This window comes from Symphodus melops (genome assembly GCF_947650265.1).
Source record: "Symphodus melops genome assembly, chromosome: 14".
Taxonomy (NCBI): domain Eukaryota; kingdom Metazoa; phylum Chordata; class Actinopteri; order Labriformes; family Labridae; genus Symphodus; species Symphodus melops.
In genome coordinates, this window is record NC_136704.1 from 15,378,885 (window position 1) to 15,406,633 (window position 27,749).

The window sequence follows — 27,749 nt, forward strand, 5'->3', positions numbered from 1 at the left end:
AATTGTCTTGTTCAGGCTGCTATCACAGGAATCTCTACATCCCACCCCCCCCCCACCCGGACTTTTTGCAGCAGTAACATGAGCAAAGCTCCTTCAAATAAAGCTTCATTGTCCGGGTGTATTAGCTGCCAGTGGATCAGAATGTGAGATAGGCCCAGAGCTGCCCAGCTTGAAGTCTTGTTTTCCTGGCTTTGCACACAGAAATCTCTCAAATGTCACTGAACAGCTGTAAAATGTGTAAAAAAAAAATCTGCTGCTTAATAACGTGTGCTTAAGTACATGCAGACATGCTTGTGAGGTGGTTATTTTTTCTTCTTTTGTTGTATTGAACAACTTGAATTTGAACAGCATTCGTCCATCTTAAGTGACATGATTACAGTGGGTGTCTTACTCAAAGTGTGTTCATTGTGGTTCGGTTCCAGGTATAGAGGATGGCTCAAGTGAAAGTACAGACCTCAGCACCCCTGGCTGGTCCTGGCCTCTCCCCCGGCGTTCCCCCGACGGCCATGGCCAGCCCAGGACCCCTGGGTCTGCAGCCCTCCGTCAACGGCACAGGCCCGACCCCCACACCCGCCTGCCCTGCTCCTGCAGTCGGATATGGGGACTCCCCTGTGTCTTCCACATCGCCAGGTAGAAAACCCACGGGGGAAATGCATCCCTACATCCCTGATGCAAAATGTCAGAATAAAGAAATATATGCTCTGCCAATATTAGAACTTGTTTCAAGCCTTTTCTGCTCTTGATCGCTTTGGATGCAGCTCTGCTGTCAACATTTCTGCTGTCACATGCTTGAATTTCCCTCGGGATCAATAAAGTATCTATCTATCTAACAGTAAAGGCTGAACTCACTGAGAACATTTGACAAAAAATGTAACTGTAAAAAAACTGTAGTTGTGTTTCTCTATAGAGTTGTTTTGTTGTTACAGTTTTTAAGATGTTCATCAGATAACCCTGATGATATTTCTTCTTATATGAGACTTAAATCACAGTCCCTAGCCTGGAGCTTCCAGACCCACCTGAGCTCTCACCCATAAGTAAACATCTTAAACAATGTCAGTGTCTCTTCTGCAAGATGGATCCTTTGTTTCATGACTCCGTTGTTTAATGTTTTTTTTTTTCCCCCACCTTTGTGCATAAAACACGATTATTACATGTGACATGTGTTTTAGCATTACTGACATAAATGCTACACAAGAAACATAGCGGTAACTCTGAAATAATTCATAATAATCGCTCCGAGTGTGACGCTCAGTGTGTGACGTATTCTGCTCTCTATTTTAAGGCCCGCCCCAGGAGAACATGGCAAACCCTAAAGAGAAAACTCCAATGTGTCTGGTGAATGAGTTAGCCCGTTTCAATAGGATCCAACCTCAGTACAAGCTCCTCAACGAGAGAGGCCCTGCACACGCTAAGGTAAGCGAAAGGAATGTGACTCTGGAGTTGAAACTGAGCCGAAAAACGAAGAAAACTGAAATGACACTTCATTTTCACAAAGTCAGTAATGCAAGCATGATTAATAATGAAACGATTGTAAAACTTAAACAAGAAATCTTTTAAAGTGCCAAGTTCACAGTTGTAATGCGTGCTTATTTATGGCATCTCCACTGGTATTGATGTTTCCGATTTTTAAGTACTTTTTATAAAAGAATCTTGAGCCACCCACAGCGCTGTATCCTTCATTACCGGCTTCTACAGCCACATGGTGTCAGTCGTGGTGTTGCTTTCTCGACTGTGTGTGGTTTCCTTTTGCATTGTGTTGTTGTGGAGGTGCAAAAGAGCCAGCGTGTGAGCAAACAGTGTGCGCTCCACATACTCACACACTCAGCATGCTCACACTCCCAGCACTGTTCTGCACTTTCAGCTTCTACATTACATGTTTGCCACAGTCTCCCCTCTGTTACGTCTCTTTAACCTCCCGTGGTGGATAAGGACTTAGCCACACCATTCAACCTCTGCACTTTACTGCACAGGAGACGTACAAGGGGTGTGTGTTCTCTGCCTTCAACTGTGTGTAAGCGCCATTAGTTATGGGTTATGCTATGGGTTTCTGAGATATGTTTATTCAGACATAGTCGATGTTAGTGACCGTCTCTCCCTCTGGGTGTCACTGTTGTAGATCTTCACAGTGCAGCTTACTCTTGGGGAGCAAGTGTGGGAGGCAGAGGGCACCAGCATTAAAAAGGCACAGCACTCCACAGCCGCCAAAGCTCTGGACGAGAGCGTTCTTCCCAGGCCAGCACCCCGCTCCCCTAAAGTGGACATCAACAGTAACCCAGGTAATGCCACATAAGAAAATGACAGGGAAAGATTGCATTAAAAACACTCCTTGAGTGGCTGATACTTTTCACATGCAAAATGTCAATTTAACTGATTGAATTATTATCATCATTTTGTGTTAATAGCACATGTCTTTTAAACGGAGACAGTCCTGAGTGTAAAGACTAATTCATGTACAATACTTTGAGAAAGTGATGAAATACAAGCCCTGCCGCCTCAACTTCAGCAGCAGCAGTTAACTGATTCTGGCACTAGCAGCCGGACAGAGTAGGATGGGATAAAGATCTTTACGGAGCAGCAAACCTGTTAAGCTTTGCATAAATCTTGCCAATATGGATCGTCATTTTTCATGGCAGGAAAGCTGGATGAAACTTCTGATGTTAATGCTGCATTTTAATTTGACGTGTTGAAAGCCAAAGCAGTCCCACATTGCAAAAAAAATTAAAACCATTTGCATGTAATCATGATAAATGTAAGGTATCAGTCTCTCCATAACATTGCTTTAAGGTCACATATTATGCATAATACACTTTGCCATGTTTTCCAAACACTAATTTGTGTCCCTATCCTGTCTACAAACCCCCCCTATTATGAAAAAAGTCCTTCATCTCCATCTTTTGCCTGCTCCACTTTTCAGAAAATGTGTGCCCAAACAAGCCGTTTGGAGATTTTCCCTTCATGACATCACAAAGGGCAGTAACCCCTCCCCCAGGTGGGTGACACTCCCACAGCTAGGTGTTTGTTCTGCCCTCTGAGTCTGCCTTCTCACTGTACACAATAACAGGGCATGGCACAAGAAAGCCCGAGCCACATCCCCTCCGAAGGGGGCGTGGTCAAACACAGCTTGCTTGCATTTAAAGCTACAGACACAGACACAGCCTGTTCAGAGCAGGGCTGAAATAGAGGGGTTTATAGGCATGATAAAATACAGTACAGAGTAGATTTTTAGAAAGAAACTTCACAGACATTTTTAGGAAGCTTTGAGTCTTATTTAAACTTGTTGAAAATGAGTATAATATGTGACCTTTAATAATATTGATGTTAGGTGCAATCCCCACTTCAGACACGCTGACTTGTTCTGAGTAACAGTTGGATATTGCTGTTAACATTTACACCTTAATCTCAAGGTTTTCAGAAACTTGCTAAGGGTGTTAAGGGCAACAACTTCAGTGTAGTTAATTTAAAAAATACAGCTTCTCCACAAATTATCTGCTCAAGAAAGCTATGAAAGGAAAATATGGCATCCATGTTTCACTTAATAGGTTTCATTCTTTAGGATTGTTGATGATTGGATTCCCAAATGATGTGCTGTTTTGTTTTTCAAACCACTGATCACTTATGTCACACAAGCATGGAAGCTCTAATCTTTATTTAACCTGTTCCCTTAAGGGTCCAGTAGCACACTCTAATGTTCATCGTATTGTTGAATGAGGCATTGAAACAGTCAGAAAGCTGCAGAGGTCCCTTCAGAGGGCGGTATTTTACTTTGGGACGCCTCATCTTGTCATGTGTTAGTTTAATCATAAAGTGAGAGGGCTGACATTAACTTGTTTCTGCATTATTAATGCACTGTTTCAGGATTTTGGGGGGGATTTTTGGCTTTTAGAACAAAGCCAGGACCCACGCGTTCAATAAAGATTAAGTGAAGGCTTATGGTTTTTTTCTCTGGTCAAATTAATTCCCTTAGTCTGTTTTACCCTCTTTGCCCTCTGAGATGTTGTAGTTGTCAAGGCCTCATAGTCATCTCTTAATGGGATTTAAGAAAGCCCTGTGAAAGGTTATGCAACATCAGTGTGCATCATTGGGATTTAAAGTGCATGCAACCGACAGGTGAGAAAAGTCTGCAGTATAAAGGTAGAACTTTTGGCTTTTAGCTGCCTGTTTCATTTCTTCTACAAATATGCAATGCCTTGCTTTAAATCGTTGGTATTTGCTGTCACACACAGGCAGTATAACACCGACAGTGGAGCTGAACGGCCTGGCCATGAAGCGAGGCGAGCCAGCTATCTACAGGCCTCTGGATCCTAAGCCCATGCCCAACTACAGAGCTAATTACAACTTTAGAGGGATGTTCAACCAAAGGTGAGCCCAGCAATCCAAACCTGTCAACTTGCCAAAAGTGTGTACCAATTCTCCCCCTAAAGGCCCTGACACACCAAGCAAACGGCAAAGAAGTAGTGGCGACGAAGGCCGCCCGTGACGTCGCCTCACGCCGCCACACTTCTTGGCCAAAAGGTGTTACAACACGAGAAAACTATTTTCACACATCTGTCAGTCACCACTCGTACCGAGAATAATGTCTGATAAAAAGTTGTCAGTTGTCAGTTGTCAGTTGTCAGGTCTTTTAGATGAAAAAGAAAAGAAGAGGCAGAGGCAACAAACCACACTAAATGGGTGAAAGCGTGGACACTACGACGGCATGCTCAAGGGGGCTTTCCCGAAGTGGAACGCTGGAAATAAATGAAACCTCGGGTCAGCCAGTCAGAGAGATTCCTATCACCGACGCTGCTCCAACGTTTCAAGTCAACCTAAAAAAGATCGACGGGGGGGGGGTGAAGGGTAGCGATGGAGCCGGACACACCACAAAAAACTAGGGCGTCGACCGCTCACTGATGGCCGACGATCTCCTTGGCGTGTCAGGGCCTTAATGTTACCGCATGTATGCACAGCATGTAGGCACTGATTGAGGATGGCCGATGATAAGATGAAGTCATGTGATCTGTAAATGTTTCGCAGTCCCACATTTAGTTGTGTCATATTCCTATCTCAACATGTTCTGCTAACATTGTATTGCCAACTGCTCTGCACAGTCACTCTCCTTACACTTCTATCTACTGAAGCCAAACCCTCACTTTGGGGTTTTTACATTGTGTGCAGTGCTGCTGCAAAGTCCCGCTGCATATCAATTGTTGGAAGAGCGTCATTGATGTTGTCTTGTACGCTGACTGTGTGAGGAAGTCCAAATGAAGAAAGAGAATGGTCTTGATGTATCTTTGATGGCCTGACACGGGATTGTTTCTTTGATCCCACCGGTCCTGATGCATGTCAGACGTGGTCCTCATCTCCATGTGTTTCTCCAAACGGATGAATGTGTTGCCCTCATGGGGTCCCTTTGCAACTCTCCGTCTCTGTCAACTCCCTTTCTTCCCTTGGTCTTCTTCTTCTTCTTTTTTTTTTTTTTTCCTTTTACTGAAGTCATCCAGCCATTTCCAAAACTCCATAAAAATGCCACAGTGGTGCAATTAATGATTCCCCCTCCCTCAGGGAAGGAATGTTTCTGAAGGCTCTGGATGTGACACGTCACGTTAAATCAAATTGAACTTTATTTTTCTCTGAGTCTAAAAGGTTGTTAAATTTACTATCTTCAGATTGAAAACTCATCCTTTAAGACTTTTCTGCTGAAATGCCATTACCTCTACCATCATAGTTTATAGTGTAACTAATGCTTTGATGATCACTCTCAATATACAGACACATGGGGACATTAGTTGTGCCTACAGTTAAAACAAGCTGAGCTGTGTGGCTCCACTTTATAATCTGTTAGTTTAATTTTCTTGAAATCATTTCCAAAGGTTCATGTCACTGCCTCCAGATGGCAGTGTTTCCTAAAGCAGTAATCCAGATGCTCTGCTCAAACACTTGTGTCTAAGGAGATTGAGCTCCCATTTTGTAATCTGTTTAGTTGAAACGTCATGATTTATTAAAACGTTTCATAAAACTGTGTGCAGTTAAATCTGCAGTCTTTACATACAAAACTTTTTAAAGCCGTAAAAAAAAGAAGACAGAAGTCTGTTTTGCTTTTCACTTAAACTTTTGGCTCATGAAAGTCCTAAAGTAAGGTACTCTGATGCCAAATGTGTGGGATTTGTTTTTTTAAAATGTGACGACGTCGCCAGAAGAAGTCAGTGTTTCAGTCGCAGCGTTTGGTAACCGAGTCAAGTCAGCAGACCGTCTAGCATCTGGGCCACATCTTCTACTATCTGATCCATGCAGGAACAAACACGGGAGGAGGGGGGGGGGGGGGGGGCGGGGGGGACGAGACGACTGTGTGCGCGCTCCAAGAGAAAATCTGTTTTCCAGCAACTGTCTGTCAATGTCATGTGTCACAGCGATGAGTTTCCAAAGAGACGGGCTGTAACTGCTGCTGTCTGTTTTGTTTTCTTAGGCTACTTTGGGAGGAAGATCGAGGGGTGAGGGGGATTCTGTGTGCGCGTCTGAAAACCTGAAAAGAGCTCAGAGTATATTTTATCCCAAGGTCATTTATGTTTTCACCAGGTGTCTTTCTTTCAGTGTAGTCGAGCCCCGGATTAATGAAAGCGAGACCTTTTGAATATGAATTCTCTTCATCAGACGGCGGCCTATGAGGCGGAGTGACAGGCCATATCTCCAATCGGTCACTTTAATGACACTGCGGGGAAAGGAAGGTTTCCATATGCTCATGTCCTTACCTATTATGATGAATAAGAGTGATCCGGAGGCATGTTGATGGAAAATCTGCCCATTAAAAGGGCAGCCTGGCTCTGATCCATCAGCGCTCTAATCACCACCAAGACCAGTATTGATTCATTCAGAAAGTGCCCCGATGAGGAAATATGGCAATAATATGAAACATGCATTCATCAGCGTCTTAATGAATCTTATTTATGGTGAAGGGCCTGTGCATAATTTCATACCATCAAAGTCCACTTTTAAATCAGCGACGCGTCTCTGCAAACTCGGCAGTCATAACGAAGCCATCGTACATTCTTAAGGACTGAAAATATGATGAAGAGTACAGTTTTTTTTTTGTCCAGCTTCTTCAGTCAGTTACAGAAACAGTAAGTGAAAATTCTGCTGAAACACACTTTCATTGAATCAAGAAAAATACTTTTGCTATTAAGAAATCTGGTGACATCAGACATTTTTTGCAGACGATCCCTGACTCCCATGTTATCAATGGAACACCTGATTCCAATGACTCATACTGGGCTCTTCTAATCTGTCCGTGGAACCTCCCAGTTTTCCTCCTGCTGCATCAATCCCAGGGGGTTCGGAGTACATGCATCCGGCATTCTGTCAGTTGTAATTTTTGGATCGGACTTTCCCTGTGAGCAAAGCAGAACAGAAAGAAGCCGCCCACCTCCGCCCAGCCCTCATTTGGTTATGACCGAAACATTATGTCAGCTGGAGGAATAGTGGGTTGAATGACTGGGGGGTGTTTTGCTCCGTGACATTTCCTTCTTTGATGAAGCTCAGATACTGATCTAACAGCTGCTTTCTCTGCAGGAAACGATGTGGGTCAACTGTGTCGTAGAGGATTCTGTACCCAGAGTAACGTTGTATTAGGCCGTCTGCCGCATTAGAGGCATACAGGCACGTGTTTGAAAAGTGACGCTAAGAATGTGTGGTGGTCACTTGCACAGGCGAACTCCCCAAGTTCACTGATACAATGGAGAATTTGAACCATAGCTCTTCCATTTCTCTCACCAGCAGGCAGAAGTTCACTGACAGAGATTAGAACTGTCACTAACTGTGCTGCCCACTGTCCACCATTAAAACTGGAGACTGCTAAAACAAAGTGTAGGATTTGTAAAATAAGAATCAGTGTAGAAACCAAAGCAGAGTTGCAATGAGAGCACCAAGCCAACATTAAACCAAACCTTCGACTGTGTTCAGGTTGAAAAAACTCTCGGCTCTCGGGTTTGGAAGCATTCGGTTGTATTGATTCAGATTGTGTTTCTTATCGAATTGTTAATTGAAGAGTAAAAATTAAGCACATATATTTTATGAACAAAAGCGAACCTTCTGTTAATTTAATCGATAGTGATTTTTCCTTGCACATCACGTTTCAATTCCAAATCAAATTCTGATTTATACAGAGGGGAGGGGGGACAGCGGTATACAGAGGGGAGGGATTTTGTATACAGGGGGGGGGGGGACAGCGGGTGTGTATTGTAACTAATGTCTTGTGTCCTGCCTGTCTGTATACTGCTACTGGATGCCTTGAATTTCCCTCGGGATCAATAAAGTATCTATCTATCTATCTATCTATCTATCTATCTATCTATCTATCTATCTATCTATCTATCTATCTATCTATCTATCTATCTATCTATCTATCTATCTATCTATCTATCTATCTATCTATCTATCTATCTATCTATCTATCTATCTATCTATCTATCTATCTATCTATCTATCTATCTATCTATCTATCTATCTATCTATCTATCTATCTATCTATCTATCTATCTATCTATCTATCTATCTATCTATCTATCTATCTATCTATCTATCTATCTATCTATCTATCTATCTATCTATCTATCTATCTATCTATCTATCTATCTATCTATCTATCTATCTATCTATCTATCTATCTATCTATCTATCTATCTATCTATCTATCTATCTATCTATCTATCTATCTATCTATCTATCTATCTATCTATCTATCTATCTATCTATCTATCTATCTATCTATCTATCTATCTATCTATCTATCTATCTATCTATCTATCTATCTATCTATCTATCTATCTATCTATCTATCTATCTATCTATCTATCTATCTATCTATCTATCTATCTATCTATCTATCTATCTATCTATCTATCTATCTATCTATCTATCTATCTATCTATCTATCTATCTATCTATCTATCTATCTATCTATCTATCTATCTATCTATCTATCTATCTATCTATCTATCTATCTATCTATCTATCTATCTATCTATCTATCTATCTATCTATCTATCTATCTATCTATCTATCTATCTATCTATCTATCTATCTATCTATCTATCTATCTATCTATCTATCTATCTATCTATCTATCTATCTATCTATCTATCTATCTATCTATCTATCTATCTATCTATCTATCTATCTATCTATCTATCTATCTATCTATCTATCTATCTATCTATCTATCTATCTATCTATCTATCTATCTATCTATCTATCTATCTATCTATCTATCTATCTATCTATCTATCTATCTATCTATCTATCTATCTATCTATCTATCTATCTATCTATCTATCTATCTATCTATCTATCTATCTATCTATCTATCTATCTATCTATCTATCTATCTATCTATCTATCTATCTATCTATCTATCTATCTATCTATCTATCTATCTATCTATCTATCTATCTATCTATCTATCTATCTATCTATCTATCTATCTATCTATCTATCTATCTATCTATCTATCTATCTATCTATCTATCTATCTATCTATCTATCTATCTATCTATCTATCTATCTATCTATCTATCTATCTATCTATCTATCTATCTATCTATCTATCTATCTATCTATCTATCTATCTATCTATCTATCTATCTATCTATCTATCTATCTATCTATCTATCTATCTATCTATCTATCTATCTATCTATCTATCTATCTATCTATCTATCTATCTATCTATCTATCTATCTATCTATCTATCTATCTATCTATCTATCTATCTATCTATCTATCTATCTATCTATCTATCTATCTATCTTCAAACTGATTCACTACATACAGTACAACCTATTTGTTACAAAGGGACTCTTGTTTCAGGATCCACTCCAGTCTGCTGTGCACTTTACTCTTTGAGAAAATCAATTGATTATTCAACCATAAAAGCTAAAGCGTTTATATTTGTGAGTTTTTATCAGCTGATAGAAATAAAGTTTTTACAAAGAGAAAAACAGAAAATAATTATTTATGCTTTACTAACATGACACTTAAATATGAATGAGACTTGTGGGCTAAAGACAGCTTAGTTAGTGTTCATCAGAAACGTGTCTTTGGAGAGATTACCCGATCATTTATCTAAAGCTGTGAATGTCTTTTAAAACAGACCATAGGATCTGTTGGTTTGAATAGGCTGGCAGATTGGTAAAGAGTCAGCGGTTTATAGCCATGGTTTCTTATTTGAACTCTGGGTAGTGTATGATATGACCTTGTGCTTTTGAATCATTCCCAGGATGCTTTGCTTTCATTTTTGAAGTCGTTTCATATTGAATAGGTCAAGTCCGGCTTCATCTCGGTACGTCCAGTTTTTAATTAAAAGGAGGACAGACTGAAGGCCTTGTTGCTCCATAATCATCAGTCCTGGCAGTACATTGGTATTGTTGTACTTAGCCGCTACTTATCATTACCAACACTGACAACTAGCTAATGTTCAAAGTGCGACTGGTGAGCTAGAACCATCATGTCGAACAGGTGAAGGAGGGCATGGAAGAAAATGCCGGCAATTTTCTGTACTCCAAGTGGCAGCTGGTGAAAATGTCCTTAAGTTGTAAGAAAATATGTTTTCAAATAAACATTTGTTGGTGTTTTGAATCGATTCACAGCCTTAGGAATTAAAAATTACAATTTTGACATTAATAGATTTTTTCAATCATGACTTTTTTCCATCTTTTATATGAATTTATATAAATAAACATTACTCCCTCTTATTATTTAAAATAAACACGATATGTGTCTGCCCAAATGAAAGCATGGAGAAACCCCTCTTCTAATTAAGCCCCTGCTGATAAGTTACATAACCAACCTGAACAGCATTACCCACTTCAACAGACCCAGCACAGTGACAACACCGATACTACCCACCCTACCACATGATCACCACTACCACCGCTCACCACACCAACACACAGACCTTCTTTATCTCCATACCACGTGACCATCACAGCTTCCTTCAAATGACCCAGGCCTTACCTACCCTACAACATGGCCCCCACAACCAGAAAGCACCTATTCCTTGTGCCAAAATAGAAAGACGGAGAGAAAAGTCTGAGGAGAATTCTTAGAAAGAGGATGAGGGAAGTAGTGCCAGGGTAAGTTGCCCTGATGGGAGCTCGCAGTCACCCCTGCCAGATCGGGCTGTTGCTCTACTTCTCCTTGCTGCGAGGAGAGAAGGAGAGAGGAGAGAAGTACAAAGGAGATGAATGGTCTCCTCCTACCTTTAGTTTGGCCTCCTACTGACATTATTTGATGCTATAGACCAGTGTTTCTCAACTCGTCTATCTTCAGGACTGGCCACCAACTACTCAGTGAATTGAAATTTTTAGACCAATCAGATTTTATTTACCAAAACATGGTATAGTTTGAATCGGCACAAAACATTTGACAGAAGCAAAAAACTGAACAAAACAAACATGTTTAAATAGCACAAGTTCTTTTCCTGGCACACATCAACCCACCAGTTGAGAACCACTGATATAGACCAGCAGCACTTCCTGTTAGCTGTTTTTGATGTACTATGAGGGCACACCAAAATGTAAAAGACGAGGCTTGAATCTTTGAACGTTCTGCAGAAGACACAGATGTCACAAAACATGACGGTAGGCTGATACTGACTTTTTGATCAGGAATTAGAGAGAGGTTGAATTCCTAAAGGATCTGTTCTCATAACTGTGTGGCAGTGTCCTTGTCAGTAACATCCTGTCAGCTGCATTTCCATACTTATGAAAGAAATATATAGGGACTGTTGCCATGGGAAGCGATCATCCTTCAAACATGAATACCTTTCTCATGCCTGCAGGATGTCAGAGTGATACCAGACACAGAGACGCAGGCACAGGTAGACTTTGTCATCTGTGTGTCTAATTGGGCCATCTCGTAGAACTGAAAAGGCAAATCTGCCCATGAGCACTTTTCTACATTCAACATTTCCTCTCATCCTTTTCTCTTCGTCGATATCAGATATCCCACGGGGTATGCTTCTCACACGCGCAGTCCCTGTGTTTCTTTTTTTTTTCTTTCTCCCCACTCGAGCTCATTTCGTGTGAAGCTAACTGGCCTGTTGGGCTTTACAATCTCACATAGCCTGATTGGGACACTGTGTGCTCTTTCGTCCACTCCGGCACGTCAGAGAGTTTTTTTTTTTTAATAATTATTATTTATTTATTTTACATATAAAAAAGAACATCCGTCTTATCCGTCCAATCATCCCCTCGGTCCAAAAAAACAAAAAGGAAGCTGCCAAAGCCCACAAGGTAGAAACTTCAAAAGAATTTCTTTTTTATATTATTATTGCATTCTATCAGTTTACAAAAAAATCCCCACATATCTGTGTAGATCAGTAAATCAGATGCACTCATGCAGATGGTTCATAAAGTATAACCGGCGACATGCCAGAACAAAGCACAATCTGTTCAAATTGTACAAATGGGGGTCAACTCATAAAGCGGTGTTTTATTGTGCAGCCTGGGGGTGGAGGACTGGAGTACAGCTCCAACATAAACAAATGCTTAGAATGATTTGTGCTCAACAGACTCGGTGATACAGAAGTCTGGTGTCTCCTTTCATCTGCTCTCCTCTGAGTGGAGCGTCGTGTTTGTGTCTCCATGTGTGTCCTCCTCTCTCTCTCTTTTTTTTTCTGCCCCTTTTTTGAACGTAAAGACGAACCTTGGACCACTATGTACAAAGCATCTGACATGACTGGGAAAAAAAGCGTTGTCTTTTTTTTTTCATTCTGATTTGAAGCAGGCCTGACTGCATGGTTCAAACAACGAAAGAAGGCGTCTTCATAGGGACTCTTAAGACGTGCGAATGTGCAAACGCACATCACTGCTGCTCTCTCTGCTCATCGTGTTCACTTCACGGTCAGTTTTCTCTTGACGTCACGTTGCAGGGTGGGAAGATAAAACGCTCTTATCAAAAGTTCATGGAGTACTGGGGTATCCCATGTTTGATTTATGAAAGCAGGAAACATTAGCAATCTTTTAGCTGCTGAGAAGATAACTAATAGACTACCAAGGGCGGACATTGAGCCATGACGTTAAACGCGATACTGGATTGCTGATTAAAAAAAATCTGGTTGATACAACCACCATGTTTTACAGAGATAGGCTTCTGAGTGTGACACGGGTCAGTGTCACCGGTAATTTCTGTTTTTATTCTCAGTTTGGGCAAAAACGAGGCCACCTCGGCCAAAACCAGTTTCAGTTTGAAGCACTACAAAGCCCATAGACACTGAGAAAAGGCCTCCCAAAAACGCCTTCATGTCAGGGCCGTTCTGCAGCCCACACATTCATTTTGGCCAAGTACCAACTTGTATACCAAATTTCATCAAAATCTGAGATGGTGAGGTGGGGAGCATTGGACCACTTCGCATGATCCATAATGTCATTACGCTGAATCGAACCCTTCTCTTCCCACAGTACTTGCCATGTAGCTGTAGCCCTCACTTTGATAAAAACCCATCATCCGTACTCTGATTTTCCAAGATACTGTAACTTCAGTTTTTCTTCTGGGAAATTCACCCTGAGCAGAATCCAGAGATATCACCTTAAGTGTTCATACGGTCTCGGGAACGTCCTTACTGAATAGTGACTCTTGAAAACCACACGAACAGCCCTTTACTGTAAACAGCTAGCAGGTGTTTGTCTCTAAAACACAAGTTTTATTTCTTCACTTTAGTTCCTCAGAGCCCGTTCTGACTATACCGGCAGTATTCTTTTTAAAATGATAATAATACTTCTGAATGATTTTCGAAGCCTGCCAGATTTATTTCGCTGCCTTTTTGCGGTAAAGGTTATTATTCAGGAGACTGATTCTTGATTTTTAGCCACATTTTGAACTCACTCCACATCCCAATCACCGATCCTCTCTCTGTGGTTTGATGACGGAGAGTCATGAAGAAAACAGAAACATCATAATATCTATCACAAATGTATACTTATGTGACTTTGGTTCCAATCCTGCCCGCAGCAGAGACACACGGTTGGCTCCATTTGAAAGGTTTGCTCTGGCATAATAGGGGTACGACACCTATCATCTTGTCTCCGTTGAATACTTTCAACTGTACGCAATAGTCAAAACAAAGTTTGTTCTGTTAAGTGATGCTGCGCGTCTTCTTTGGTGGTCTGAACAGTTGAATGCTCACAAGGAAAATGGGGCGGGCGGGGGGGGGTGGGGGGGGGGCAACTGTATTTCACATCACGTAATTGGTTTGTGTTGCGTTGTCAGCAAAAGCAAACCGCACTTCTGCTCGAAAAGGCAAACGTTCGGGGCGCCACAGCGTGATGGGATGGTTGCACATACTGTACGTTTGGAAAGGAGTGTTGTTAGCTGATCTAAATGGAAATACAGGAGTAATGAGGAAGGAAAGAAAGTGGAATGAGCCAAATTTGTTGATTTAAAAAAAAAAAAAAGTGAATTTGAGCGTTGTAAGGTCACTAATTTTGTCACTTTCTTTTCATTTTCTGCTTCTCTGCCAAGATAATAAAAAAAAAAAACTGAAGTCATCTGTCCTACACGTCCGTGATGCGCCCACACTACTTTCCACAGGGACTCAATGCATGCAAGTGAGGTACTGTAAGCAGAGAATCCAATGATGAAGAACCAGTCAAGTATGTTGCATGTTGTCCCAGACGACTTCCCAGATGTCTTTATAATTACAAAGAGGAAAATCATTCGCAGGCCGAAAAGCTTGCATAGAAACCGAGACCGAACAGTTTGGCAATAACACATTCATATCATTTCTATTAGAAAATGGCACAGGAGCACTTTTCTAACAAAGCAACTCGTTTTCCCCTCTTAATGACAATGCACATAAACCAGCAGGCCACAATGTAATATTCTTAATGAGGACAGCAGGCTCTGATTTGAAACTGAACACGAGCCAGCCGTGCCTCTTAGTCGGCCAAGGCTTAGCAAGTTGGCACAAGAAGGGCACACACACACACGCACACACAAAAGTTGTTTTTTTAGTTTTGCTTTGTCACATAAATGCACACATGGTGTCATTTTTGCACATAATGGCCAGTTTTATATTACTTACGATATTTCTCTGAGCTGAAGGGTTGAGAATTATTCACGCGATGCCTGTTTTCAGTAAGAAGATTAGAGCTCGGACTATTTTCCAGTGGTTGCTTTTATGGCTAGAATAATGAAATCAGCCCTTGTTTTTTTTTTTGTCTTAATAAGCCCATGTGAATGTTTTATTTCCCTGTAGCGTGCTACCTGTCAGTTCGAGCTCTGTAAATCTGTCATGCTTTGGAAAAAGGGGGACTTGGTGTACGACTCTGACTCGACAATAAAGTGTGACAGGAGAGCTCGGCTCGGTTTACAAGGGGCCGGGACTTGTCGTGAGTCCTGGCATGGAAGAAAGGCAGCACACTGATCACAGAGCTCGCACAAAGAGAGCTATAATCTCGTGTTCATCCAAAATTGGAACCACAACAAACAGTAAAAACAATGAACACTGTCAGATTGGACAATTTAATTAAAATAAGTTATGAAAGCTCAGATTTTTTTTTTCTTCTTCTTTGCTGCGTCTGCTAGTCATTCTTCATAAATAGCTGTCGTGGGTACAGGGAGCGATTTGCGAAGTTTAGAACAAACATAAGGCGGTTTTAAGTGCTGCACCATCCTCGTGAACGAACGCGTAGCTCTGAGTCAGAGCCGCCTCTGGGGACGTCCGGTCGAATAACATTTGTTGTGGCTTTTTTCCCCCTGAAGCTTCTCATTATCACTTTGAAGGTGTCATGAAACAGGTTGACGCCTTTTGACACCTTCCTTTGTCTTCTTTGTAAGATGTCGAATTATAAATATCAGCAGATCAACACTGTCTGAAGGACGCACGGGCCCACAGATCGAGTAGTTATTCATTTGAGGTGTTCCAAGGCTTGGCAATAAACCGCCTTCTATAATGGCTTTTCAATGACAAGTGGACCATTGTAGCTGTTTGCGTGGACGCTTAAGGCCGGCCTCAGCCTCTCCTCTTTGCCTGTCAGTAGACTAATTAAGGTGGAGATCACATTTCTAATACAGTGACTGTCATCAGGTTCAGCTTCAGGTGAAGTAGTTAGATTAGTTTGCAGCCGGAAAGATGGACATCCATCACGACACACAGATTACAGAACAGGCGTAACAATGAACACGTTCGGGAGAAAAAGAACTATAAAGACGTGACATATAAAATGATACAAGTCCTCAAGGTTCCACCAATCAGGACTTAAGGAAGAGAATAAATTAGATCTCTTCAGGCAGGGTAAAAATATGTTTTGTTCATAAAGAAATTAAAGGGAATGCGCAAATATGGCTGCAGTTTGTTCAGTTCAGTGATAGCAGCAGAAAGAAAGCTTTGTTTGACACCTTGGGACTAAAAGTCTTCGGTCCACAGCTGAAGAGAAGGTGAGAATCATCATTTCAAATCTCTGTAGCCGTCCACTGCAACTGTGACTCACCAATCAGACGGCTGGACCGTTTAACAATCTCATTTAAAGAGTTTTAAGATTTCACTGAACCATGACAGCCAAAGAAACGCAACACTGATTCAATAAAAAGCACGATACAACCTTCTCATTACGGTTCAGTCAACGTGAAAGCAGTTTCCTTCAACGCTGCAAAGACTGCACTTACTCAATATTCTGACCTTTGGATTACAGGTCAGAATATTGAATATTGGTCAGTCACGTGAGTTTTCTTTCTCAAATCAATAATCGTATCTTTAGCTCGAGATACGTTCAGCTGGAGGTAAGGTTCCTCACTCCATTGGACAAGCTGGCCGGGCCTTTGCGGTTCTCAGTCATCGGCATGTTTTGTGATAGATCTGTTGTGAAATCTGCTCGGACACATGCACATATTTATTTAAACAATAAACAATATGGGGGAAAGCATGCACCCTTGTGGAGAGCCAGTGGACGTGCACTTTAGGTCAGACCGAGTCCCATTAAGTCGGACTCTCTGGTTAGGAAGTCGAGAATCCAGCCCACTGTTTTTTACTCACGTTTTGCACACCCATTACCACCCAGATGTTTGAAAATGTGTTAAGCTGAGAGATTCTCGCTTCATGGTGTAACGTAGGAAGCAGGACCTGCTGCGTCCACTGAAGAGTACAGCAAAAAGACTCACATTTATTCAGACCCCACTTTGGTGTTTTTACCAGTTTTATTCATCTGTTAAAAAAAAAAAAGAAAAAAGACCAAAGCCCAAAGAATGTGTGTTAGAGAAATTAAGCATGTACCATAAACTATATTCTAAAATGTGTTTAATGTCCAGGCGTCTTTCGTTATCAGTAAAAAGAAATGGCTGCATTAATCCGTTTTGATCAATCCAACAAAAATCTGATTTTTTTTTGAAATAGTTAATCTCTCAATATTCTCTTTGTATGAATGTGCGAACGATTGATTCTATCACACCAACCCTTTAAGTCTCTTGCTGTGTCTTCCACCCAGTAAAGTAGGCGGGACATGAGGAAAAAAACAAAAAAAAACAAAAGACAGAATCTGCCCGTCCACAACCAGATTAGACCGTAAGGCAACATCAAACCAGGACTCCCATCATAACAAAGGAAACACTCTGTATACAAGGCCACACAGTTGGTTAGATTCTGCTGATGTCATCGTCGAATCAAACCAAAAACACACAAATAACAATGCAATCAAACCAACACATGTTTATTTTCACCTTGTGTTGTCATGCTCCAATGTTTGTCTTTTCAATCAAGACGCTGATTTGTATTCTAATTCAGATTTAAACACAACTTGTCTGCTCGTGTTTCATGTGCCGAGGAAAAAATATTGCTTAATATAAAATTAAAAAATCAATGACAAAGCAGCTCTGCCATGTCGCTGAATCAGCTTCTCCCATGTGGATTAGCGGTTTCTAACCTCAAACTGGTGTCCAACGCCATGACAGTCGATGTTTTGAGCCCTGTGTTTACTTGACTACATGGACTGTTTTTTTCTCACACCACTCTGTATTTTCTGCATTCGCTGAACGTTGCGTGAGGCCGAAGGGAAGGAACGCAATCAATGATGGACACTGGGAAGGAAGGATGGAAGCTGGGAGGGAGAGAAAACGAGTGAAGTTCAGACAGAAGATTGGAAGGAAGTGCAGCTGGTGGAGGAGAGAGCCCCGGCTCTGTCCCCTTTTAGGAGAGTGTGTGTGTGTGTGTGTGTGGTCAACAACGTTATGTATTACATTACAGGCACTACATTTGAGTTTACTTTCACATCATTATAAAAAAAGTTCTTATATCATTGTTTGTTTTTATTTGGTTTGTTTTTTAATGTGCCTTCTTCAGTTTGTGTGGTAGAAATATTGTACAATAAACTAACCTACAAAAAAAACAAACAAAGTCTGCCACACTTGAAAAAACTCCTGCTATTTGACGGAGGAGCTGATTATGTGAACACATCTGAGTGGGCCGACGTGAGAACACAGCAGGATGTAATCTGGAGAATTCACCTGGAGCGAGTGGGGGGGGGGGGGCCTTTAACTACACGCCTCTCAGTGTGCGTAGTTAAAGTCTATATGACCTTTTCTGTTCACCGACTATGTTGTTCCTCACGTGATTCTGTTAAAGTACACAAAGCATTAATTTCGAGGCAAACATTCTCGTGATAGAATCGTTGAGGGGACGACACGCTTCGACTGTTACTTTTCCTTCTTTTTTTTTTTTTCTTCTTCCCTTTAGGAGTCCACACACAATTTCACATGTTGTGCCGACCTCAAAGACGGTGGTTTCCTGTTTACTTTAAGAGCAAGTGCAACATCCAGAAAGACAGAATGAGCATTTTTTCCCCCATTAAAAAAAAACAAAAAAAAGAACAACATTTTCCATCCCAAAGGAGAAAAAATAGTTTCCGACCTAAATGTCACTCTGTCATTTATAGTATTAATTGCAATACCATGTCTCCGAATTCCCATTAGGACTGTGTGTGGGCTTCATAGCGGCAGCGTTTTATTATTATTTTTTGCCTGCGTCTGCTTCTGTGTGTGTTCGTGAATGCGTCTTTGAATGATTAAGATGAAATAGAGAACTTTAACCAAGGAATCCCACATTAAAGAAAGCCGCAGGACCTCAAAGTCAAATTCATTACTCACCGCTGAACACCGATGACTTATCATTTGATTGAGTTGTGGCATCGCTCAGTTTTTCTTTCCCTCGCACAGTTTGCACAACACACACACACACACACACACACACACACACACACACACACACACACACACACACACACACACACACACACACACACACACACACACACACGTCATCCCCAGACAAAGTGGTGTGTTTTTTCCCCTTATGTTTTGCTTCACACCCTCCCTACAGGTGTCCTGGTCCAATTCCCTCTCTGCAGTAATAATAATAACACAAATAATAATTGATAACACAGAACAGGCAGATCCAGCCAGCATGTGCTGATTTTTGTACGGACCACAGAGCGCTGACGTGATTTTTATGCTCTCTCTCTTTTTTGTCTGCTTGATTTTGATGTGTGTGCATGCGCTCGCCGGTGCTCTTGGCTGACTTGCTTGTGTGTAAGCCACTACTTTCCCACGTTGTGAAGCAGGGTCTCCCACAGGCCTCCTTCCATATCGCTCTCTTTCTCCTCTCCCTGACTTTACTTCTCCCTTTCTCGCTCTTTTCTTCCCCCTTCAGTCTCCCTCTCTCTCTCTCTGTCTCTCATCCCTCTCTCTCTGTTTCCTCCTTTCTGCACCTGTACTCGGCGCTGCAGCCCCAGCTGCTCCAATCTCAGCTCCGTACTGTTGGCGAGAGCCCATGTTGCACTTGGCATGTCCTCTGAGACCCTGGGGCCACACTTGACGTGCGAGGCCCAAGCCGGCCCCAACCAAGGGAAGGCTGAGAGCAGACAGATGAGAGTCGGGCTGTGGGCTGGGGAAGGAGCTGCTGGAATTCCTAGGAAGTAAAACGCTGACTCATTGTTAGGAGACGGAGAGAAGACACGAGCTCAGCATGTCATATAGATTTGTATGTAAACCGTGCTGGGATTGAAAAAGTTTTGATGAACTTACGAATACTTAAGCAATCCTAGCAATTTATTTCGTTTTATTTTCTTTCCAACTATCAGATTGTTTTTGTTTGCCTGTTTGTGCTCTTTTGTTATTTTTTGTTTAAAAAAAACACAAGATATAGATATGATAGATGACAGGTAAGTTCTTGTACATAGACTTATGTAAGGAGGGAGGCAGCGATCCTGGTGTGGAAAATGGGAAACATTTCATACATTTCGCTTTAAGTTCTTCGCTGATTATTTAACAGAGAGAACATTATTCAGAGGCCTCTTTTTCTCTTGCTTTTATAGAGGTTTATCCTTGTCACTGCTGCAACAAGATTTGTCTTGGTGCTAAGTGATTACCAGCACCGAAAAAGACTTGAGCTTGTGTTCTCCACTGTGAAGATCACAGTGAGTTGTGTTGTGTGAGTTGGACAGCCGGATGAGGATATTCCTACGAAGAAAAAAAAAGGATCAACACATGACAGGAAGAGCAAAAAGATAAGAGCTTGTCTCGTTGGTTCACCAAGACTTGACGAACTGAACGATTGTTCCAGTAGTTTTAAGGGGAACTTAGTCAGGTTATTCCAAGTTAATTATAATCTATTAAACAAACCATTGTTTTGTTCCCTTGGCCATAGTTTCTATGATCATTGATAACACTCTTCTCTGACCAAAGTAACCGTAGAGGTCCAGAAACATGGCGTCATTGCTCCACAGAGATTCATGAGGGGAGATCAAGCATTAAGTCCGTCAGACAGCTTGTCGGCAATCCAAAAGAAATCTGTATTATCTTTCAATTTCTTTTGGAATAAAATCCTAAAATCACCAGAATTGTTCTCTAAGTTGTGATGGATGTGTACAGCCGTCAGTTTTAACAATGCTTTTTGTTTTCATGCTTTCAATTTGGACGAGAGTCTGGACTGCTCATGTTTCTTTTCCCATCTGAGCGCAGCTCTTCGGCAAACGTCCAGATTCGAGACATTACATCGGTGATCTCTCAGTGTTATTATTGCCAGTAAGAATGATGCCTAAAACTAACAAAAACAGATTAAAGTCCTATTGAATCTACGTTCGGAAACGGGTCACCTCGGTCGCCATTACCCCTCCGTTAAAGACGCGTCATGAACCCTTTTCACGGACGTTTGAGTATTTCTGAAGCGCTTCAGGGCAACCTTCCCCCTGACATGTGACCGAGTCGCCTTCAGGAGGCAGGACATGATCAAAAAACTGTAATGTTAACAACACAACCAAGATGGCAGATGAAGCAGCAGATTTGATTGGTGGATCATTAACGCCATCCATCCATGTTGTCCTCGATGGCCTTTTAAACTTTCTTCTCAGGCTCGAGGCCTCCTGATGAAACAGCTCAGCGAATTCAGAGAATCACTGACTTGTCTTAAAATGCCATATTGATTTCTCACCTTCATCACAACATCTACCCTGGAGGTTGTATCAGACCTACAAGGTTCAGTGTCGGTGTATACCGATGACTTCAGTGATCCTGTGGCTTTTCCACTCCCCCATTAGATCCTCATTTATAGTTTTGATTTCCATCTCCCTTGACACATTTCAAAAAACTTCTGTTATTCCTGGTTTTTCTTACTAAGTTCCACAAAACGTTAAAAAAAAGTAAATTTCCCAACCCTAGCTCAAAGACTGAATGCAAGTTTCACTCGTGACCTAACATCCATCTCAGGCTCAGCTGGTCCTCATGTTCAGCAAGATAAAATAAGATATTACTTTATTGATCCTCAAGGGGGAAATTCTGGCGTTGCAGCAACAATCAAAAAGTCAAAACCGAACAGAATAGTAACATAAATACAATTTAGAAAAATAGTGGTAGAAGATGTATACATAAGAATATGCATAATGGGGTGAAGTCAACGGGACAATAAGAAATGATATGCAGTCAATGGCAGGTTAAAGTGACTTGGTAGGTATTTAGATCCAACGCTAATATGCTAAAGTAAACTGGTAAGTCTGCTATAGTTACTCTGGTTACCTTTGGGCTGCATTGTATGCATTGTTTTGTGAGCAGGCTAATGATACCACACAAACGCTTCATATTGCACATATATTGACACCGAATGACCGGCATCAAAAGACATAACATCCAAATAAGCAGTGAGTAGGCTATATCAGTCTAAAAGCAAGGCCGTCCCAGCCACGTAAACATGATGTAAACACGGCTCCGACAGCAATACAGCTGGCAGGACTCACACTTCTCACTCATTGTAGACAGTCCTGACTCAGAGAGACATAAACAGAGGAGGACGTCTGCTGTATTTATGTGTAAAGTGTTCTTCATTTAACATGCACATGTGTTTTTTGTTGAAAGAAACTACAAAAGTTTCCACTGCGTACCACTTTTCATTGAGCTTCTTGGTTTTTTAAAGCTTCTTGGGTTTCCCACATTCCAATTTAGTATTAAATCTCACGTCTCTGAGCGGCTGCAGTGCCAAGCAGGATGTTTTGGAATAGCTGAAAATGAATACATATCTCCATTTCTGTCAGGCTTGTTTTAATATTCTCCAGCATGTAGTGTACTAAACACCATTAAAACATTGAATACTTTTTGGCATCGGACACAGTTCCATAAATTGCGCCTGCCTGCTGTTATCCATTTGTTTCTATAGAATATGTTGGCTGTGCGTCCTTGTGTGTGTAAGTGAATACTAGCCGAGGGCATGGAGAAGGATATTAAAAAGTTTGGATTCCTCTCTCCTCTTGTTAGCTTTCCCACTATTTCTCTTTCCCTGTCGTCGACCTGGCAGACATTCTCCCCCCAAACCCAGGAGGGGGTATGACACACGCGGACTCCCAGACCTCTAAATCTGCTCGCTGATGGCTCAGTCCCGCTCTGTCATGACCCAAAGAAAAGAGGAAAATCTATGTTTGGGGCCAGAAGAAAGAAGAGAGGATATATATTTCCCTGGGCCTTGTTTAGCAACACTTAGATTAGATTCAATAGTGAGACATTTGTCAAGCGGTTGGCCAACAGGCTATTGTGTAGTAATTGACCCTGATGAAGTGGTGAGCGGTGTAAACGCTTTGAATTGATAACTCAGCTCATAAAGGCTCAGCCTCTTCCTTGCCTTTTCTTGTAACAGATTTATCTTGTATTTGAAATGAAGACACAAGATGTAAAGAATCAACATTTCTATGTATAAAATTCACGTTTTCTTTCCTTTTCTTCCCTAGGTACCATTATCCTGTTCCTAAGATCTTCTATGTGCAGCTGTCTGTGGGGAGTCACGAGTTTATAGGCGATGGCCGCACCCGCCAAGCAGCCAGACACAACGCAGCCATGAAGGCGCTGCAAGCCCTGCGCAACGAACCCATCCCAGAACGCCCCCCACAGGTAATCAGAGAAACACCAGCGATCGCTTCAGACGAATCACACCCAAAGATAGCCTCTTTATTTTACTGGTCAGGACACGAATAATCCTTTTTCACTATCATCAATACAAGGTTGAATGGGGGGGAGGGGGGGGTTGAATGGGGGGGAGGGGGGGGTTGAATGGGGGGAGGGGGGGTTGAATCCAACCTTTGGCTCTTGTCCTGTATGTCATTCCTCTCTCTCTCTCTCCATCTTTACTTTGTCATGATTGAGCATCTTCTTGCAGGTCCATTTACTGTCTGTTAAGTCATCGATGTATCGTGTGATTGAGCTCATATGTTGGGAACATTTAAAGGGAAATGATGACTTAGGTTGTCTGCACACGGTTCAACCTTATGAAGTACATCCTCAAACTGTTTCCATCCGATATGATGTTCTGTCAGTCATTCTTTTGGCCAAAGGTCATTCCTCTGTCCTTAACAATCAGCACCTCGTCCTGCACTTTAAGTCACCTTGTGACTCGGCACGTGTTTTTTTTTTTTTGCAGATGCTAAAATGAGCGCGTAACCAGCTTTCATCAGATTTAATCCTAATCCACTTCAGCTCTTATTACTCTAATGTATCGTTAAAGCCGTGCTGTCTCCATAGTTTAGTTGACACCTGGCTCGAGTGCTTTTTTCTCTTCCAAGTTTCTCTTTACTTTGGCCCTTTTTTTTCTTTTCTTCCCGCCTCCTCCCAACGTCACTGTACCTTTTTCAAAGTTTCCCCTCAGGCATGGCTGTTAACTGTTGTTATCATCTCCCACCGGAAATCAAATTACCCCATATCCTCAGCGCCTGGCATCGCTGATGGTTATTCAAAACGCTTTGGCTCTTCTCACTTTGCCCGACTCGCTGTCGTTGTGGCGTCGGCCTGCATAAATGTGCTCTTTGTCTGCTGCTGCTTCTGAGTCTTGCTTTACAAATTGAGGCACATTGTGTCTGCAGTGTATGTCTGTCATGTTGTATATGTGTGTGTGTGGGGACACCCTGGGGCTAGTAGTGTTCCTTTTTTTTTTTTTATACCACAACCTGTCAAACCTTTGATTTAAGGAGGACCACAGATAAACATCAGTGGTGTTCTAAATGTGTTGTGTTTATACAAAGGTAGAGCAACAATATGTAACCCAAGGAAACACAAAGAAAATGGCTTCAGGCGTCATAAAAAAATGGAAAGTGAAACGTTGACTAACTTGTAAATCCCTGCGTGTTACTGTTTGTCGATATTTGCCAATGATCGTTAAATCTGTCAGCATTCATTTATTCTTAAATGAACCAATACGACCAATATTTTCATACAGAGGAACAAAAAAACCCTCTTAATCAGGAACGATCATGTCATCAGGTACTCCGACTTCATCGCTTACAATCCTTTCAGCACTGCAGGCCATGCAGAGTGGCATCCTTCAAGAAGACATTCGTTCACATAAGCATTGGTTAAAAATGTTTAAAAATGATATTTATTTCCAAGACGTTTAAAATTTAATTTAATCTAAGTCATCAGCCTTTTTTAAGCTCCTTTGCGTCGTCAAATCATTGCAGAAGAAAACTCTTTATTCAGCCCAGCTTTACCAGAATATCTGCACTGTATCAAACTACTTCCCCCAGAGGAGAAATCCATTTTTATTTCACACAAGAATATAGAAGAATTGGCACATGAAGATAATCTAAGACTTTGTGTATGATCATTAAAAACAACCTGCAGGTCGCAGACTTGGAAACTTCACCCAAAAGAAATATAGAAGATTAAAGAAAAGCACCAAACACAGACAGAAAATTAGACTAGATGTGTGATTAAAAATCTCTTGTAGTTGTTGTTACTGTTCCTCATTTTGTCGGTATCAGACCAGCTGCAGTCATATCTGAAGTTCAAACAGTTCTGTCCCTAGTATGGTGTGTCTTGATGTTTGTGAGGGGGAAACATGCAAAGTGAAGTTTCGAGGACAACTTCTCAGCGGTTCATTTGAGGGGAAGAAGATATATTAAGATCTGTGAAATGTTGGACCTTCATAATAAACCGTTACTTTTCAAAGGACTGTTCTGTTTCCGTCCATTGGGAGATCCATCCCTCACATCCCTTTTGATGTCGAAGCATTTAGCCACGCTCGTGGGCATGGATGTGAATGTGAGACCCTCTGTACGCCCACAGTCTCTGTTCATTCACACGGCTCCTTCAGGGCCAGACTTAGAACACTATATGACTTCTTCACTCGCTTGGACTTTTCCAAGGACTCTCTAAAAAAGATAATCCTTTATTCATCTCGCGAGCGGAGAAATTTAGTGTTACAGCAGCAAAGCTGGATAGAAGAAGAAAAATCACACAGTGCAAAAAATTAAAATAGATGAAAATATAAAAGTGTAGAAAAAAAATATGCATCAAAAAGGAACAGTTGAAATGCAAGTAAGAGCCAGTAACTTAAAGATGCCAGTCTGTATGAACACTATCATGCACACACTGCATATAAGGATGGAATGTTATTGCACAATTTGTCCCATAAATAATTATTGCAATCAAATTTAAAAATACAAATAAGATCTTAGAACATCATTGTTGCACAAGAGGTAGGAGTACATTGTCCAGTTCGGTTTTATGAGCTACTGACAGCATGCTTGGTTAAACAGTCTGACTGCAGCAGGAAGGAAGGACCTGCAGTATCTCTCCTTCAGACACGGCGGGTGGCCAAGCCTGTCACTGAAGTTGCTTTATTAAGTAGAGGTCCATTAGTCTTTGTTAAAGGAAGGCCGCTTCTCTGCTTGGTTATTCCAGCACGCCAACACACACCGTAGATAGATGCAGGCGCTTAAACCTGGTTACTTTTGAATTTAGCCTTGGTGGGGGCATCACACTATAAATCACATCACAAGGTGTGACCAAAACTACACTGAATGCACTTAAAAAAAACCATCATAACAGCTCGTAAAGGAAGTGTGAACAAGGCTCTGTGGAGTGACTCACACTGGGTTTCTTCTCATACCCCGATACATCCATCTCAAAACGCTTGAAAAACGTACACACATATACACACACCGCTCACCGACGGAAAGTCGCCGTCTCCTCCCCATGGTGCATCAGGTGCATCTACCATGTGACTGCGTTTCCTGTGATATCCTTGAGATCTGTCTGTATGAATCATGCATCAGATCAGGTCTCACAATGAAGCGGGAGAAGGGAAGAAGAAGCCCAAAGGGGGGGGGGGGGGTACAGACAGCAGCCATTCAGAGCCAATCAAACAAAGAGCAGGACACGGGAAGATAAAGATCGAGCATTCCCATACTGGCACTGAAAAGCCTTTCGGTTGGTGTGGAGCTGCTGATAGGATCTAAGTGGCAGTATCGAGGTTTCTTTACTGGAAGGGGGATTCAGAGTGAACTTTATAACAAGCCATCTGATAGGTTCAGGGAGGCTGGTAATTATTTACACAACTAAATGAATAATTAAAAGAAATATCAAACTGAGCTCAATCCTTTTTTTTTTTCTTTTTTTTCTTTCTTTAAATTCATGTTCGTCTGTCTTGAATCTCAAATTTTGTGGATGTCTGGAATAAAAACACAATATATTATAAAAGCCATGCTCTAAAAACCTGTTACAGCCGGCTAACAGATTTGTCTCTGACCATTACCAAATCCTGAACTATGAATTTGAAATGTTCAAACCTGAGGTACAAGGTCTCACACTTTAATAAGATCAGGCTCGAGAACTCTTTCTCTTTCAATCCTAAATCTTAATATGAAGCTGAATCCCACATTCCCTCTGAGCATTTGTTTGGTGTTTTAATGTTGTGTCAAGTCTTTGGATCTCTTCTTTATTATTTTTCTTGTAAATGGAGGCGCTGTGATGTAAGACATGGCCAATTGGGGCGGCAGTAGCTCAGTCTGTAGGGACTTGGGTTGGGAACCGGAGGGTCGCCGGTTCAAGTCCCGGCACGGACCAAGTCCGGAAACTGGTCTGGTAACTGGAGAGGTGCCAGTCCATTTCCTGAGCACTGCCGAGGTGCCCCTGAGCAAGGCACCGAACCCCAAAACTGCTCTGGAGCGCTCGCTGTGGGCAGCCCCCTCACTCTGAGACCTCTCCATTAATGCATGTCACTAGAACCCTGTTTGTGCATGAGTGTGTATCTCGGCCTATGTGTGTGTTAGACAGAGTGTAAAAACTGAATTTCCCCTCGTGGGATTAATAAAGTGTAAATTATTATTATTATTATTATTATTATTATTAATCATTGATAAAAATCTTAAAATAATCACACATAGAGACTAGATATCACAACGTCAGTTTTCTAATACCCTGAATCTTCAGGGCTTTTCTTTTTAAATTCTTTTTACAATTTGAAATCTGACTACCTAAGA

At 41.4% G+C, this 27,749-nt stretch overlaps 1 protein-coding gene across 2 annotated transcripts in view; it reads left to right on the top strand.

Moving 5' to 3' along the window:
• The window catches only part of stau2 (staufen double-stranded RNA binding protein 2), an 88,196-nt gene that overhangs the window by 1,491 nt on the left and 58,956 nt on the right, over positions 1-27,749 (top strand). Inside the window, exons 3-8 of one of the 2 annotated variants that reach the window (XM_079361669.1) lie at positions 423-630; positions 1,283-1,413; positions 2,117-2,276; positions 2,915-2,989; positions 4,224-4,359; positions 23,226-23,385. In XM_079361669.1, the coding sequence (XP_079217795.1) occupies positions 432-630; positions 1,283-1,413; positions 2,117-2,276; positions 2,915-2,989; positions 4,224-4,359; positions 23,226-23,385 (861 nt within the window). In that variant the 5' untranslated portion in view covers positions 423-431. The remainder of the gene's footprint in view (positions 1-422; positions 631-1,282; positions 1,414-2,116; positions 2,277-2,914; positions 2,990-4,223; positions 4,360-23,225; positions 23,386-27,749) is intronic. The other variant, XM_079361670.1, reaches the window with a different exon arrangement.